Source organism: Acomys russatus, chromosome 3 (assembly GCF_903995435.1).
Source record: "Acomys russatus chromosome 3, mAcoRus1.1, whole genome shotgun sequence".
Taxonomy (NCBI): Eukaryota; Metazoa; Chordata; class Mammalia; order Rodentia; family Muridae; genus Acomys; species Acomys russatus.
The window spans coordinates 61,710,290-61,727,211 of NC_067139.1; the positions used below are offsets into that span (position 1 = coordinate 61,710,290).

The 16,922-nt window shown below is 44.0% G+C and overlaps 1 protein-coding gene across 1 annotated transcript in view; it reads right to left on the bottom strand.

The window, feature by feature from the left end:
* Wdfy4 (WDFY family member 4) overlaps positions 1-16,922 on the bottom strand; it is a 238,370-nt gene that overhangs the window by 17,911 nt on the left and 203,537 nt on the right. The window contains exons 49-51 of the mRNA XM_051141818.1: positions 5,812-5,965; positions 3,467-3,558; positions 2,731-2,943 (exon numbers count right to left, since the gene is read on the bottom strand). Of these exons, the coding sequence (XP_050997775.1) occupies positions 2,731-2,943; positions 3,467-3,558; positions 5,812-5,965 (459 nt within the window). The remainder of the gene's footprint in view (positions 1-2,730; positions 2,944-3,466; positions 3,559-5,811; positions 5,966-16,922) is intronic.

Genomic DNA, 16,922 nt, shown 5'->3' on the forward strand with positions numbered 1-16,922 from the left:
CCCATGTTCACGGATCCGTAGGAGTAACATAATAAAAACAGCCATTTTTATCAAAAACAATCTACAGATTCAATGTAATTCACATCAAAATTCCAACACAATTCTTTATAGACCTCGAAAGAGCAATCCTCAAATTCATATAGAAAAATAAAAAACCTAGGGTAGCTAAAACAATCTTGCACAATAAAAGAACTTCTGGAGGTATCACCAAGATAGTAAGGTATCTTGTATTACAGAACAATAGTAATAAAAAAACTGCATGGTATTGAAATAAAAATAGACAGGCTGATCAATAGAATCAAATCAAAGATCCAGAATTAAACCCACACACCTATGGACATCTGACTTTTGACAAAGAAGCCAAACCATACAATGGAAAAAAGAAAGCATCTTCAATAAATGGTGATGTATAACTGAATGTTTCATGAGGAAGAATGCAAATAGATCCATATTTATCACCTCTCAAAAAACTCAAGTCCAAGTAGATCAAATCCCTCAACACTAAACATAATAGAAGAGAAAGTGGGGAAGAGCCTTGAATTCATTGGTACAGGAGACAACTTCCTGAACAGAACACCAACAGTTCAGGCTCTAAGATCTAAGCTTCTGTAAGGCAAAAAACATTGTCAATAGGACAAAACGACAACCTAAAGATTGGGAAAAGATCTTCACCAACCCTACATCTGAGAGAGGGAGGGCTAATATCCAAAATACATAAAGAACTCAAGAAATTGACACCTACAAATAATATAACACAATGGGGTGCAGGGCTAAACAGAGAGTTCTTAACAGAGTAATCTCTAATGGCTGAGAAGCACTTAAAGAAATGTTCAACATTCTTAGTCATCAGGGAAATGCAAGTTAAAATGACTCTGAGATTCCATCTTACACCTGTCAGATAAGAGAAAAAATTCAAGTGACAGCACATGCTGGCGAAGATATGGAGAAAGGGGAACACTCTTCCATTGCTGGGCGGGGGGTGCACACTTGTACAACCATTGTGGAAATCAATCTGAAGGTTACTCAGAAAGTTGGGAATTGATCTACCTCAAGAGCCAGCTATCCCACTCCTGGGCATATACCCAAAAGATGCTCCATCATACCAAAAGGACATTTGCTCGACTATGATCATAGAAGCTTTATTCATAATAGCCAGAAACTGGAACCAATCTAGATGTTCCTCAACTGAAGAATGGATAAAGAAACTATGGCATTTACACAATGGGATACTATTCAGCTATTAAAACCAAATACATAACGCAAATTGAAGGCAAATGGATGGAAGTAGAAAAGATCATCCTGAGTGAGGTAACCTAGACCCAGAAAGACAAACATGGTAACTACTCACTTATAAGTGGATATTAGTCATAAAGTACAGGATAACCATGCTACAATCTACAGACCCCAAGAATCCAAGGAAGACCCAAGGGGGGATGCTTAAATCTCACTCAGAAGAGGAAATAAAATAGAGATCTTAAGTAGATAGAGGGAGGAAACTGGTTGGGAAAGAAGGTGGGGATGGTAACAGGGGTGGGGACCAGGGGTAGGGGTAGGACTGGGAGAAAGAACAGAAATAAATGGGGGTAGGCATCTCTGAGACAGAGGAGGCTCCTGGGAGTCTCTGGTGGAGACCCTAGCTGAAACTCCTAGCAGCTGGGGTTAAGGAGTCTGAAGTTGCCATCTCTTGCATCCAGGTAGGACTTCCAGTGGACGGAGGGGGACATAATCCCTCCCATTAAACCTTTGACCCAAAATGTCTCCTGCCTACAAGAAGTGTAGGGCTAAAAGATGGAAGAGAGGTTGAGGAAATGGCTACTGAATAACTGGCCCAACTTGAGACCCACCCCATGGGAGAAAACCAACTCCTGTCACTATCAATGATACGCTGCTATGCTTGAAGACAGGACTGTAGCTTAAGTGTCTTCTGAGAGGCTTCATCCAGAAGCTGATGGAAGCAAGGGCAGAGAACCACAGGAAAACAACAGGCTAAGCTTAGGAAGTCTATGGAAGAGTGGGAGGAAGGATAGAGGGACCTGGACTGGTCAAGATACCAGAAGAAAACCTACGGAATAAACTACCTTGTGCCTATGGAGGCTCACAGAGACTGAACCACCAACCACAGATCATGCACAGGCCAGACCTATACCCCCTACACATATGTAGCAGATGTGCAGCCTGTTCAACATGTGGCTCCCCTAACAATGGGAGTAAGGATTGTTTCTGATTCTGTTGCCTGACTTTGGATCCCTTTTCCCCTAGCTGGAATGCCTTGTCTGGCCTCAGTGGGAGAAGACGCTCTTAGTTCTGTTGATACTTCTGATGCCAGGGTGGGCTGGTACCCATAGAGGTCCTCCCCTTCTCTGAAAAGGAGATGGGGGATAGGGGAAGGAGGCATGAGGATGCGACTGGGAGGAGAAGAGGGAAGAGGCTGAATCAGGCTGTAAAGTGATTAATTAAATAAGTAAATTAATTAATTAAAAGTGTAAAAAGAAATTTCATAGTATCATGTATGTCATAGAAGAACATAGCAGTTATCCCATGCTACTGACGTCATCTTACCTCCTCAGGAGGTATGTGGGTAGGGCCCTAGTTCTGAAGGCTGGGGATGATTACCCCTTAGCACCACTATCTTCACTCCTAACGGGATAGAACATCTTTGTTCTTTCTCCCAAGCATGTGCTGTCCACTCTCTTGATAAAGCACTATGAATGCCATGCCAGCCATACCTACCTGCTTGGGCACTTGTCCAAAGTTGCTGATGAATCCCAGGATGGTGCTCTTGATGAGAGGGTCACTGATGCTGCTGAGGTCCAGTTTGTCACCATAGAAGTAGGGATGGAAAGTGTTCACTGCCTCTACAGCAGCTGGCCCCTGCTGCTTATACCCAAAAATTAGGTCTATCCAATGGTGGAGGTTGCCACTGACAAAGTCACTCTCCAGGGCCTGAAATCAAAGCCCAGAGAACATTAAAGCCTAACTAATGCTTTTCTAAAACATCAGTTCTCTAAATCTAAGCTACTGTGTGTGAGGGTGTGTACTGTGTAGGTGAGAACTCCATGGGGCCTTCAAACCAGCTCTGTGCTATGCTGAGAACATTGTCCAGGGAGTGGCCCTACCAGTGGAGCTGGTGGGGACACTGACATGCCACCAGAGAAGCATCAGTCTCACTTCCTGTCATGATGTCCATCAGTACAATTGCAGAGCAAACTGGCGTTCTTTAAACTTCCAGGAACAGAAGCATCCCTGGTCCTGTCCCTTCTCTGGTTTCTCCAGATACCAAAGCCTCAAGGTGGTCCCCACCAGTCACTGGTCCCCATCAATCACTGGTCCCCACTACTGAGACAGAAAAGTTCCTGGAGCCTCGAGTGTGTGTGTGTATGTGTGTGTGTGTGTGTGTGTGTGTGTGTGTGTGTGTGTGTGTGTGTTTGTGTGTAAGTGCACATCAAGATGGACTGCAGTGTCTCACCTGTCTGTGCAAGCTGATGAATTTCCTCGGATCCCCATCAGCCCAGGGAGGGAGCTGCACATCTCCCAGAGTTGTCCCATCCTGCATGCAACCTGGGTGTTAAGGGAAACAGTAGGCATAAGTAAGGCCATGCTAGGTTCAAAGGCAAAGGACATCAGAACCACTTTGTTTGCAACTTCTGACTCCTTGTATGTTGGAATGTGAGCTGGATCCCATCAGACCACACTGCTTCCTGCCTCTTCTACCTACAGAGCCCCAGTCCTCTTGCTTGGCCCTGTAGTTGACATCCTTCATGAGGTCCTCCTGGCTTCCTAGGCAGCAGTAGAGCTAGATCCCCAAGCCACACCGTCTTTCTGTTATCACTATGGGTGCACCTTCTTCACCACTAACAATGCCTTTCACCAAGGGACTGAAACAACAGAAGACGTTGACAATAACCCAAACATATCATCGCCTACCACATTTTTTGGACCATAAGATGCACTTTTGCTCCCAAAAGTTGTGGGGGAAATTAGGGTGTGCCTTATGGTCTGATTGCTGTTTTTACTGTTTGTCTTGTTTTACTGCTTTAAAAAACTGGGTGTGTCTTATGCTCAGGTGTGTCTTATAGTCCGAAAAATACGGTAGGTCTATGCTAGGCATCACTCAAAATTCTCGGCACACAACATCTTCCAACATCTTCAACCTACTATAGTGTTTTTTTTTAAATGGAGAGTCCCCAGAGGGTAAGAAGAGGCGATTGGATCCCAGCCCAAGTCTCCCCTGACCACCAGCTGCCAATACTGAACAAGTTACTTGACCTCTATTGGACTCAGTTTCTCTATTTGTGAGAGTGATAGCACTGACAAAGCTGAACAAAGTGATGGGCTGGCATGAGATGAGAAAAAGCAAGCCTACACAAAATAACACTAGCCGTGACCAGTGCCCAGCAATGTTCCTATGGTCTTGCTTGAACCCTCTAGAACATGCATGGAACAAGCAGAATAATGTTTCCCTCTAGTCTCAGGCTTTCTGGCTGTGCTGAGCCTCCTTTCCTCATCACTCGAACTTGGATTCAGTCTCTTCCTGGGGAACAGAATAACACAGGTGTCTCCAGTTCACTCTCAAATGATGGTTTCCTCACAGGACTTCCCAGCACCTGGCAGTGCTTTGCTTCTTTAGCAGTTTATAACTTAAATCTGCACCCTGCTTCCTTGCCTAGAGCACCTCTTTAAGACAAGCCGTAAGTCCCCGAGGTGCCGGCATACAGTAGGTGCTACACAGTCACTTGTGCTCCCAGTGATGCCTGATTGTCTCTGATCCTGTCATTTCTTCACCTTAGCATATGCCACATCATTCTCAGAGAACCCAGCTGTAACCCATTGGCAGGGGTGAGCTCTGCCTGGTACCCCACCTAAGCCTAGTCAGCACCTCTCCTCTTAGCTTCCACTGCCACCCAGCTTACCTCCCATCCTGAGCTGCACCATGCCTCTGGCAATTGTCTCTTGTATCTGTTCAGTTCTGCCCAGTGCCCACCATGAGGCACCAGAGAACCTAAACACTGCCAAGCTCTCCAAAGACCCAGCTCAGGCTGGCCAGCTGGACCAGAATTGGAGAGGGTTCAAGTGTTCCATAGCACTGTGGCCTCATGCCCAGGGCTGGAAACCACACGAGGCTTTGTGGGAAATGATCTCACATGGCCTGGCTTGAGGTCCAAACCCTTGCTTGAAGGAATAGGGGGAGCCTAAGGAAGGATGAGCCTGGAGGATGTTAATATCGGCCTCCAGGTGTCCCTCACAGCACCCATAGCTGGAGAGCCTGCCTGTACCCTGCTCCACCTCTAACCATATGCCCCCTGTCAACACATCACTCCATCTTATTCTCATACTCATCTATAGGAGAGGTGCCTGGTACATGTACAGTCTCCAGAGGAAACTTCTGTACTTTCTCTGAAGCAGGAAGAAGTCTTGACACACCCTGGACTGCAAGATCCAGCAGTCAGACACAACAGAAATGGGGCTTGTGAGTCCCAAGGTTAGGAGCCCCAAGGGTAGGCATGCTAGTCCTAAGTTGTTAGCAAGGCTTCCAGATACCTGGGATCCTCAGAGCAAAGGCCCTTGCCCAAAGTAGGTATCTGTTGCTGTCCTAGAAGCCCGGGGGCCAGCATCCTTCCTCAGATGCCATTTTCACAGCAATGTTCTGTCACCCAACAGGGGCTTCACATCCAATGCCCTGTCCTGACTAGAGGCCTGGTGAGTTTTCCAGCAAGGAGACTGATGACATCGGTGTTTCTCTGAAGGTCTACAGGGGAAACCCCAGGCTTCCTGGCCCTAGGCTCATCAGGTTTTCCCAATGCCTCTACTCACCAAACTCTACTGCATTACAGTTGGTTAAAAACTCGGGCAGGTAGAAGAACTCAGGTGTCAACTCCCTGACATCACTCATGTTTTCTCTGGAGGCAGACTCCCATGTGCTCTTCACACTGTGGAACATTCTGTCAGCCACATCAAAGCTTCCGCCCTGTGGGAGAAAGAGTGGCATGCTCAGGCACGTGTGCCTGCCTCCCTCTAGACAGTCAGCCTCAGAGGGCTGAGTTCTGAAGTCGGGAGTGGATTGGCGCTTCCATTCTGCACTCAAGGTGCACTGCCTACCCCAAGGCTCTCAAAGTGGTGAATGCCAGGCTGGGGGCATGGATACATCCATAAAGGGCATGTATTGCCCCTGCCAGTTCCCAAGGAAATCTCTGGGACTGGTACAAACTTGGCCTATTGTGTGGGGGCCGAAGGTTGAAGAGAACTCAGCTCTTTCTGGAAGAGGAGGACCTGGGCATCCTGGGAGACAGGGACTGGGTGGTCCAGTCTCTGAGCCAGTGGTGTTGATCCATTGTGAGGCATGCTTTATTTTCTGCACAGGGGTGGGAACACTAAAATATCCTGGTCCCCCATGAGGTCTCAACCATAACACACAGCTTAAAGATGTGTGTCCCCCACCCAGGTCACTCTGCTCTGTGTTAAAATTAGGAGGCAATGTCCACCATCAAATTGAAATGAAAATGGAAATGGAATAGGGGAAATCTAAATAAATCTGCACCTAACGAGTCGCTCATTGAAATGTATTAAGAGCTTTGTGTATTTAATCTGCAGCCTGAACCTCACATCGTGGGAGATTGATGTCTTTTCCTGGTCCCATTTTTCCTTTTGCAGCTTTTATAAGTGCTGATGGTAATCTCCTGAGAAACAATATGATTTGGTAATAAAAAGATTACCTGTATTAAATAAAAATAATATATACATAGGAAATACTGTTAGTGCTACAAATCTGGTTAAAGATATTACCACAAAGAAAAATGTTATTTTTTTCACAGCTGTCTAATGCATTTTAGCAAAAGTAATATCTTTAAAACTTAAGCCTGTATTATTTATAAAGGAAGCAATAACTGATTTTCCTATTTCCTATATTAATAAATGTATTTGCATACATTTGTTTCAAAATTAATGGGTTTTCTCACTTCTGCAATACAAACACCAAATTCCCTAGAAGAAAAAGCGGAGTTGCTTTGTTGTATTGTAAGTGTGTGGGCTGGCATACACTCCAGTGGCTGCTGGCAGTCAGCCCCAGTCAGAACTTGATTACTAGGAAAGAAGGCAGAGGTGACAGAAGAAAGGGCAGGACGCAGAGGCACTGAGCTGCTTGCCCCAGCCTTATAGAGTGACCACAGGAGGACAGTCCATCACCAAACGGAGCAAGGAATAGCAAAATGCAGTGTGGAGACCGGGAGGAAGAAAGAGATGGGCAAGAGTCCCCGCTGAGGTCTGCCCCTGTGTCCGTCTTGCAGCTATCCTTGCATGCCACAAATAATGTGTATCCAAGTGGCCAGTGCCAACAGGACATGCAGGTCAATAACATAACAACTTCTCAATGGCGGATGACTTCCTGTGTGCCACTCAAAGCTAGAAGGCAGTAGAGCCAAACTGAGGCTACAGAGCTCAGAGATATGTACATAGAAAGACACCTGAAATGTATTTTGAATATAATATGGACCAGAAGATAATCAGAGGTATCTTGCTCATTTATAGTGTTAGGAAGTATGCAGCAATCGTGGAAGACACATGTCAAGACACATGTGCACAAGTGCTCATGCCAACGGAGGCCAGAGGCAATAGACTGTGCTGGAACTAGAACTGCAAGCAGTCCTGAACCACCGAGCATGGGTGCTAGGAGGTAAACTCAGGTCCCCTGCAATCACAGTGCCCACTCAAAACCGTCAAGCCATCTCTTCAGCCCCCAGATACCCTTACGGCATACACTGGAAATCTTTCCAAGAGACACTGGTGCAAATCTGTTCACTCACATCCAGCTAAGGAACTGAATTGGTCCTATGAGCAGCTTGATGACTGTTTAGCTCTGTGGGCACTTTTCTGAATAGTTTAGAAGTGTGTCGTGTAAGCAGTGCACTTCCTGGACTTGTGTCAGCTGATTTAAATGACTATCTGCCCATCAGGCAGTGTGTCATCCAGGGTAGAGCACACAGTGCTGACTCAGGGGAGAATTTCACTGCTTATTCATAGGATGAACATGAGTTTTTAAAATCTCTTTGGTCACCTATCCCTTTCCTCTGTCATGCTCCAATTTTTGCTATGGAATCAATAATGTTATAGGCCCAAGTGGATGTATATTAGAAGGCAAAATATACCCCCAGGTGACATGCTAGGCATAAAGAAAGCAGTAACAAAATAATGAGTCCAGTTATCTTTCTTAAAGAATTTTTAAAATTAAATTATCTGTATGGTTTTGTTTTTGTTTTAGTCTGTACATATATGTCTGTACACCATGTACATGCAGTGCTCACACAGGCCAGAAGGGGGTGCGGATCTCCCTGGAATTGAAGTTATAAAACATTTTGCGTCTCCACGTGGGTGCTGGGAATAGAACCTGGGTCCTCTGGAAGAGCAGCCCATGCTCTTAACTGTTGAGTCATCTCTCCTGTCTTTAATCCTGTATACTCCAGGGACTAGGGAGTCCTAGTCTTAGAATATTGGGGAGAAAAATGAGGGGGGGTGTCTCTAAAAGGATAAAGAGAAATGGAATGGAAATTACTGGAAACAAAAGGTAGAGTGTTGGGGGGGGGGCAGAATCCTCCAGTTCCTGGGACAGGGACAGGAGACTAGCAACGGTTAAGCATCCTTACGATGGGAACAAGAAGTTAGAGGAGCATTGTCAGGACAGCCCATAGTACCAAGTAAAGGGGAAAGGGTATACAGGTAAGAGAAAACTGGGTGTGTATCCCATGAGTCTCAGCTAACAGGCCATCTCAACATCCTACTCCAAAATATGATGCTATGGGTGACATTTGAGAAGCCCAGACAATAGTCAGTCCTGGTCTCAATAGAGTTTGGTCTGACGCAGAGCAGCCCCGACTCTCTTCTCCGTATGTGGACACGTTTCCCTTAAGCAAGTGACCCCTAAAGCATGTTGACACCCATACTCCTTGTTGTGAGAGAATGTATGACAAGGAATGGAGGCAGCCAAGCTTTCATGGGGAAAACCAAGGAGAAAGTCAGGGCCGGTTTATCTGGGCCTGTCAGATGCTAACACAGGTGCCTTTCCCAACACTCACAACGCTAACATCACATCATCAAAATTCGACCACACTAGAGACCCTGAAGAATTCTTGTCACACCACCGTTTGGGACCTTGAAGACTCCGTGTCCTGCCAACACCTTTAAACTGTGGCTGGGGGCTTTCTGGTCCAGCCCTGTCACGACCATGCACAAAATATTGGGTACCAAGGGCGAGTTACTTGGCTCAGAGGCAGGAGGCTAGCTGTGAGCTGCAATGACATCAGGTAGGGCCCACAGCGATATGACCACTGACACAGGCGATCTATCTTCCTCATAGTACTGTGACCCTGACTATTACCTGCTGGAAGTGCGTAGGTAACAACATAGGCCAAATCTACCCCAGGGTTCTCAGTTCCCTGCAGCTAGCATCTGCCTAACACCAAGCCCAGCCATCTTGCCTCAGGTACGTAAGAAAACCCTTTGCCCCTGCTGGTAACAGCCGACTTCCGCAGGGGTGGGACTTAATTAGCACAGTGCTTTATAGCCACTCCTTATTAAACACAGCAGCTGCCACCATACTGTATCCTTACTGGGCACAGGCAGCCTTGCTGGGCACCACCCAGGCTGGTTCTCATCTTTGGCCTGAGAAAATCTGGTGCTCTTGCTAGGACAGAAAGGCATGCCAAGGCTAAGGTCTCACAGGAGGGGTGTGGCCTCACAGTGTCTCAGCTTTCAGCAGGCTCTTGGATCCCGGATCTGTGGGAAGGAGTAAGCTTTGTCACAAGTGGGAGCAGTTTTGGTGGGCTTTACCCTTGGGCACCCCATGAATAGCTTGTGACAGACTGAGTGGAGCCATCCTGGGTTTGGAATTCTGGAAGCAGACCTGGGACCCCACCTGGTCTATTGTCTTTCTAATGGACCTCACCGGGAGAAGGAGCCGGTCCTTCCCACGTGACTGAGAGTTGGGGAAGGGAGAAAACAAAGTCGGCTGCAGGGAGAGCGTGCAGGAGCAGCGGACAAGCTGGATCAGCACGCCGGCCAGAGAGACACCTAAGGATCCGTCCCGTGGAACGGCTACCGGAAGGTTCACTCTTTCGTCCCTTTAACCTTTTTCCTTCTTTTATAAGCTAGTTGGGTTGCATAATAAAGTTTAATTGCTAAGAAACAGAGTCAACATCTGGCGCACGACGTGGGGCCCGATGGGTTCCACAGTCCCTAAGGGTACGGTGGAAGAGTCAGTATTCGAAGGTATAGAAATGCTGTTTCAGGGTATCAGCAAAGTTGCAACTGCTGTTGCAAAACTTTTTCCTGCATTATACTTAGAGGGAATTCTCTGTTTTTTCATTGTCCTTTTATTACAATATTTCATGTTTAGAAGGATTAAAAGAAAGGCTAATGACATAGAAAAGCCGGAAGGGGCAGTAAGTTCTATCCTTTTGGAAAAGATTGCAGATTTGACTGGACAGATGGAAAGGCTGAGGAAAGAAAATGAAGGGATGGGAAAGCAGAAAGAATTTTTGGTAATTGGTAGTGATGAAGGACAGGAACATAGAGAGACCGGAAGCCAGAAAAACAGAAGAGTCAATAAGCTCTATCCTTTGAAAGAATTACTGACTTGACTGAACAATGGGCAAAATGCAGAAAAAACTGGAAGGGCTGGAAAAGCAGAAGGCACCTGTGGTTAAAAAGGATGGAGAAGGTCAGAAACCAGAGGCAAAGGAAGCTAGACCGACCCAAAAGGTCTTTGGAAGTAATGTCCCAGTGGAGATACCTCCACAGTCGCCCAGGACACCTTCAGCTTTTCCAGTCACTGTAAGACATGTACCTGAGCAAAATGGTGCTGAGGGTTATGAAATGGCCTGGCATCCTGTAGACATGATGGATTTAAAACATTTTAAGGAATCCGTCGTCAAATATGGTATGCACTCTACATTTGTTAAACAAATGTTAAATAGCTGGGCCACACAAAATAGACTTGTTCCCCAAGATTGGAAAAATTTAGTTTCAGCGGTATTGGAAGCAGCACAACAGTTACAGTGGTTATCATGGTGGCGAACAGAGGCTATAAAAATAGAACAGGAAAATACGACACAGGGAATAAATATTAATAGAGATCAATTTGCTTGGTGAAGGGACAATATACTAATATTAGAGAACAAATTCAAGCTGAGATAGGGTGATTGAACAATGTCGTAAGGCAGCCTTGAGAGCTTGGGAGCTGGTAGAGGAACCTGGGAAAACAACTATTCCCTTTACTAAAGTGTTCCAAGGACCCTTGGAGCCCTTTACAGAATTCTTGCAGAGGTTAGGATCTGCAATGGATAAGGTGATGCCAGATTCTGACAACAAACAGGCATTAAAACTTATCATGGCTTATGAGAATGCAAATGCTGACTGTAAGAGGGTGCTTAGACCATTAAAGGAAAGAGGCGCTCCACTAGATGACTGGGTAAAGGAGACAGTTAATATCAACTCTCAGGAGTATCAAAATAATATTGTGGGACAAGCTTTAGCCAGAGCCCAGATATCCTAATACTCGGTGCTTCAATTGTGGTAAAATTGGTCATGTGCAAAGAAACTGTAGAGATAGAAGGCGCAATAACCCAGGAGAAAACGTAACTCGTAGGAGAGAACAAGGAGGTTCTGGTTATGATGGTAATGAGGTGCCAAGACTCCCAGGGTACTGTAGTCGCTGTGGGAAAGGGAAACATTGGTCTCGGGATTGTCAGTCTAAGAGAGATGTGCAAGGCAATATCTTGCCGACGGGAAACGGCAGGAGGGGGCCATCGGCTCGGGCCCCCATAAACAATGCCAGCCGAATTCCTTTGGCCAGTCAGGAAGTGACAAACCCACAGGAAAACGGGAACTGAGTGTTAGTGATCTAATGCATGCTACTGAAGGCAGTGCAGCCTTGGATCTGGCTTCAAATATGTCTCTTACCCTATCTCCCCAGGTTGAATGTTACAAATTAAATACTGGTGTTTTCGGACCTTTGCCTTCAGGCACAGTAGGAATGGTTCTGGGAAGAAGTGGGCTGACTTCTCATGGTTTTATTGTGCATCCCGGTATTATAGACGGAGATTCTAAAGAGGAAATAAAAATCATGGCATGTGTGAAAAAGGAGATGAAAATCAATGCCGGGGATAGAATTGCTCAACTCCTACTGTTTCCTTACATTAAGGGCAAAGCCGCTCCAGTGGAAAGGACTGGTGCATTCGGAAGCACAGGGACCCGGGTGTTCTGGCAAACAATAATTAATGATCAGAGACCTAAGTTAATTGTACAATTGAATGGTGTTAAAATAGAAGGCTTGGTGGACAGCGGAGCCGATGTCTCCATCATTTGCCAGAAGTCTTGGAACCAAAATTGGCCACTTAAGAAGGTTTGTACAGAAATTGTAGGAATTGGTAAGCTATCTCAAATAAAACAAAGTGTACAGTGGCTTGAGTGTGTGGGACCAGATGGGCAGATAGGGAGGCTGAAACCCTATGTGGCTGACTTCCATAAATCTATGGGGAGAGAGACCTCTTACAGCAATGGAGGTACTCAGATTACTATTCATGCAAAATTACCGTGATAAACAAGGTTGAAACTATGGGTGAACTGGCACACGCTCTTGGGGAAGAGATTCATGTAAGTGATCGGGGCGACTACAAGCTATGCCCATTGTCCAACCTCAGAACCTCTTCAGGTTTAGAGTGTCAAAATTTTTAAGAGGGGCCACTGCTGAGATACCAACCGCCTTGCCTCTAAAATGGATTTCAAACAGACCTGTATGGCAGGAGCAGTGGCCCTTAACAAAAGAAAAGTTACAGGCGCTTCACGGGTTAGTGAAAGAGCAGCTGGAGGCTCAACACATCGAAGAATCATCCAGTCCCTGGAATTCCCCTGTGTTTGTGGTAAGAAAGAAATCAGGTGGATGGAGAATGATAACAGATTTGAGGGCCATAAACAAGGTGATTTCAACCATGGGCTCACTTCAACCTGGAATTCCTTTGCCTTCCTTGCTACCTAGGTCTTGGCATATAATTACAATTGATTTAAAAGATTGTTTTTTTCACCATACCTTTACATGAGAAGGACAGGGAAAGGTTTGCTTTCTCAGTACCTACTCTGAACAGTAATTCGCCAATGAAGAGATATCATTGGAAGGTACTTCCACAGGGAATGTTGAATAGCCCAACTTTATGCCAGTATTTTGTGCAGCAACCTTTAGAAATAATTCGTAAGCAATTTCCTCAATCTATCATATACCATTACATGGATGATATTCTGCTAAGCTGATTCTGATCCTAGTGTTGTAGAAAAAATGTTTCAGGAAGCACAAAGAATTCTACCATGCTGGGGATTACAGATTGCTGTGGAAAAAATACAAAGAGGAGATTCTATTACCTATTTAGGCTATAAAATAAGTGAACAAAAAATTTCGACCACAAAAGTACAGATCCGTAGAGATCAATTGCAAACTCTTAATGACTTTCAAAGATTATTGGGAGATATTAACTGGTTAAGGCCTACAATTGGGTTAGCTACCTATGAGCTAAGTAACTTGTTCCAAACTTTACAAGGGGATTCGGATTAAACAGTCCTAGATGTCTGACCGCTGAGGCAGAAAAGGAGTTAATTCTGGTGGAGCAAAAACTTCAAAAGGCATATGTGGATAGAATCGATCCTGAACTTGGTTGCATTCTGGTTATTTTGCCTTCGAAACATTCTCCCACTGGGCTTCTTATGCAAAGGGAAGACAGGATCATAGAATGGATATTTCTGGCAAATAAACAGAGCAAAAATTGAAAACATACATAGAGAAAATTTCTGAATTGATTACAAAGGGAAGAATAAGATTGCGCCAACTGTCAGGGATGGACCCGACGGAAATTGTAGTGCCTCTTACTGATTCTGAGATTATGTCTTTATGGGTAATTAATGAAGATTGGCAAAGAGCTTGTAGTAACTATTTGGGAGACATTAACAATAGATACCCCAAAAGCAAACGTATACAGTTTATAAAAAGAACTAATTGGATCCTTCCACGTATTGTAAAGAGGTCACCAATCTCAGGGGCACCCACCTTTTTCACTGACGCAAATAATCAGGTATGGTTGGTTATAAGTCTGAGAAAATGACCAAGGTGATTAAAAGCCCATTTACCTCAGTTCAAAAATCAGAATTATATGCAATCCTTATGGTATTGTTAGATTTTCCTGAATCTCTTAATATAATTACTGACTCTCAATATGCTGAAAGAGTTGTTTTGCATATAGAAACTGCTGAATTTACCCCTGATAACACAGAATTGACTACCTTATTTATAGAACTGCAACAGGTCATCAGAAGCAGAAATTATCCCTTGTATATTACTCATATTCGATCCCATACAGGTTTACCAGGCCCATTGGCACAAGGAAATGAAGAGATCGACAAATTATTAATAGGTAATGTATTCGAAGCCTCAAAATTTCATGAAAAACATCATGTCAATGGTAAGGGGTTGAAGAAAAGATTCTCTATCACTTGGCAACAAGCCAGAGAAATAATTAATAAGTGTCCTACATGTTCCTTATATAGTCAACTACCATTACCTGTGGGAATTAACCCTAGAGGTAACAAAAGGAATGAAATTTGGCAGATGGATGTGTTTCATTTTGCAGAATTTGGGAAAATGAGGTATGTGCATCATACCATTGATACATATTCAGGTTTTCAGTGGGCAACTGCCTTAAGTTCTGAAAGGGCTGACTGTGTGATTACTCATTTGCTGGAAATAATGGCATTTATGGGAATACCTGCACAAATTAAGACTGACAATGCTCCTGCATATGTGTCCCTTAAGATGAAAAACTTCTTTATGTATTATAATATAAAACATGTTACTGGTATACCTCACAACCCCACAGGACAAGCAGTTGTGGAAAGAGCTAATCGTACCTTAAAAGAAATGCTTATTAAACAAAAGGGAAGGGTAAAGACACCCCGGGACCGATTAAATAATGCTTTGTTGACTCTAAATTTTCTTAATGTGAATGATGAAGGGACGTCAGCTGCGGAGAGACATTGGGTGATAGAAAGAACTGAGGAATTGGGTCAACCAATATTCTACAAGGACTTGTCAAGTATGAAATGGAAACCTGCGGTAGTTTTGAGATGGGGTCGTGGGTATGCATATGTTTCCACAGGAAATGAAAAAATATGGCTACCAACTAAACTTATAAAGATTAGATCTGACCATATAGCAAGTGAGTCTTAAGAGCTACCTGGTCCTTAACAACTTGACATTGTTTCTTACAGCTTGGAGAACTAATGCCCTCTTCTGTCCTGTTGGTGTATATGCAGGTAGAGCCCTGTATTTGCAAAAAGCAGGACAAGGCTGTAGACAAAGCAGGCAGCATGGGTGATTTAACCTCAAAAGCATGCCTCTGGCATCTTGAGCAAGGTGCCTCAACTGATGTTTCCTTGAAAAATTATACATGTACTAACATCCATATTAATGATTTCAAAAGTCTGTTTACTTTCAGAGCAAAAAACAGGACAATTATGAAGATCGAACTTCTGCCACTGGCACTACTGCTTCTTCCCGAATTTGCATGCATATTAACAATAAATCGGCTAGCCAAAAGGATCGATCCCAAAAGGACTGGACAAAAACAGCTAGCTTTTCCAGCACTTGGCCAATATATTATTTTTCTAGGGTACCCGAAAAGATTTTTCTCCGAAACAGCATAAAGTAATTTTGAGAACACGACGCCCCCATTCCCAGTAGGTGGAGTGGGTGTTTTTGGTGGGTTACCAATGCTCATCTTTGCCTAACGGGGTTAGTTACAATTAATAAACGTTCATTTGGGGGTTTCTTTCTTCTATCTTTCTTTCTCTCTTACTTTCTATCCCTTTTAATATTAAGGGAAAGGGGGGAAGGAAGGGAGGACACATGTTTGTAGACTAAAGTAGATTATTGAATCTACTAACTTCAAAATCTTACATTGGTATTGTAGATTGAAGAAAATTTAAGACTTTTGATTGATGGAAATTTAAGACTTCAACTTTTGCTTCATTGATAAAAATTTAAATTGTATATTGTCTTTCATTTTGCCTTATGTATTGTATGTTATATGTTGACAAAATATTATATATTGTATGTTAGAAACTTAAGTTCATTTTATTCAATGTTTATTTAATGTATTATTCATGTACCACTAATGTCTTAGGAAAAATGTTCAGGAAGATGGGGATAAGAGTTGATATTTAGTTACGAAGAAATCCTACTAGATACTAACTTACTTTGTCATAGAGCAGGTTTGTTTAATTTCTTGTATATGTCTCCATAGGAATAGTAGCTAACTGTAGGAATAGATAGAGTTGGTTTTCAAACTCTTCAGAGATCCACAGAATATGGCATTTAAAGATGAGGGCTTTCCTGACAGAGAGGGACATCCACTCCTGGCCGCTTCTCCATTTGCATCACTGAAGATGGGGGCTTCAAGAGACGCAGGTGACAGAATGGTCACTGGACAGAGAAAATGCTCTTATCTCTACTGCTGATGACAGGCTGACTGGCTGCAATGATCAACAGTGATGCTGGAAAGTTGACTGTCCAGCTTTGAAGAGACTAGATGGACCGGACCGTCGGATTTCCTGCTTCAAAAAGCAGTTTGTTGGATGTTTTGGGCCGAAGGAGAGACTTCGGTGAATATCCAGGCAGTCTGCTCTCTCTGTCCTATGCAACTTGAAAGTTGCCTGCCAGCACATCCTTTATTAGATAGATTTTCCTTCTTGGATCTCTGATGGGATTGAAGACTAGATAGCCACAGTGTTACTAGAAGCTTTAGTTTAAGAATTAAAAACACCTTTATAGATGGATAATTGAAATTTCTCATGAAAAAAAAAAAAAAAAAGGGACTCTCTTTGGTAGAATAGTGGAA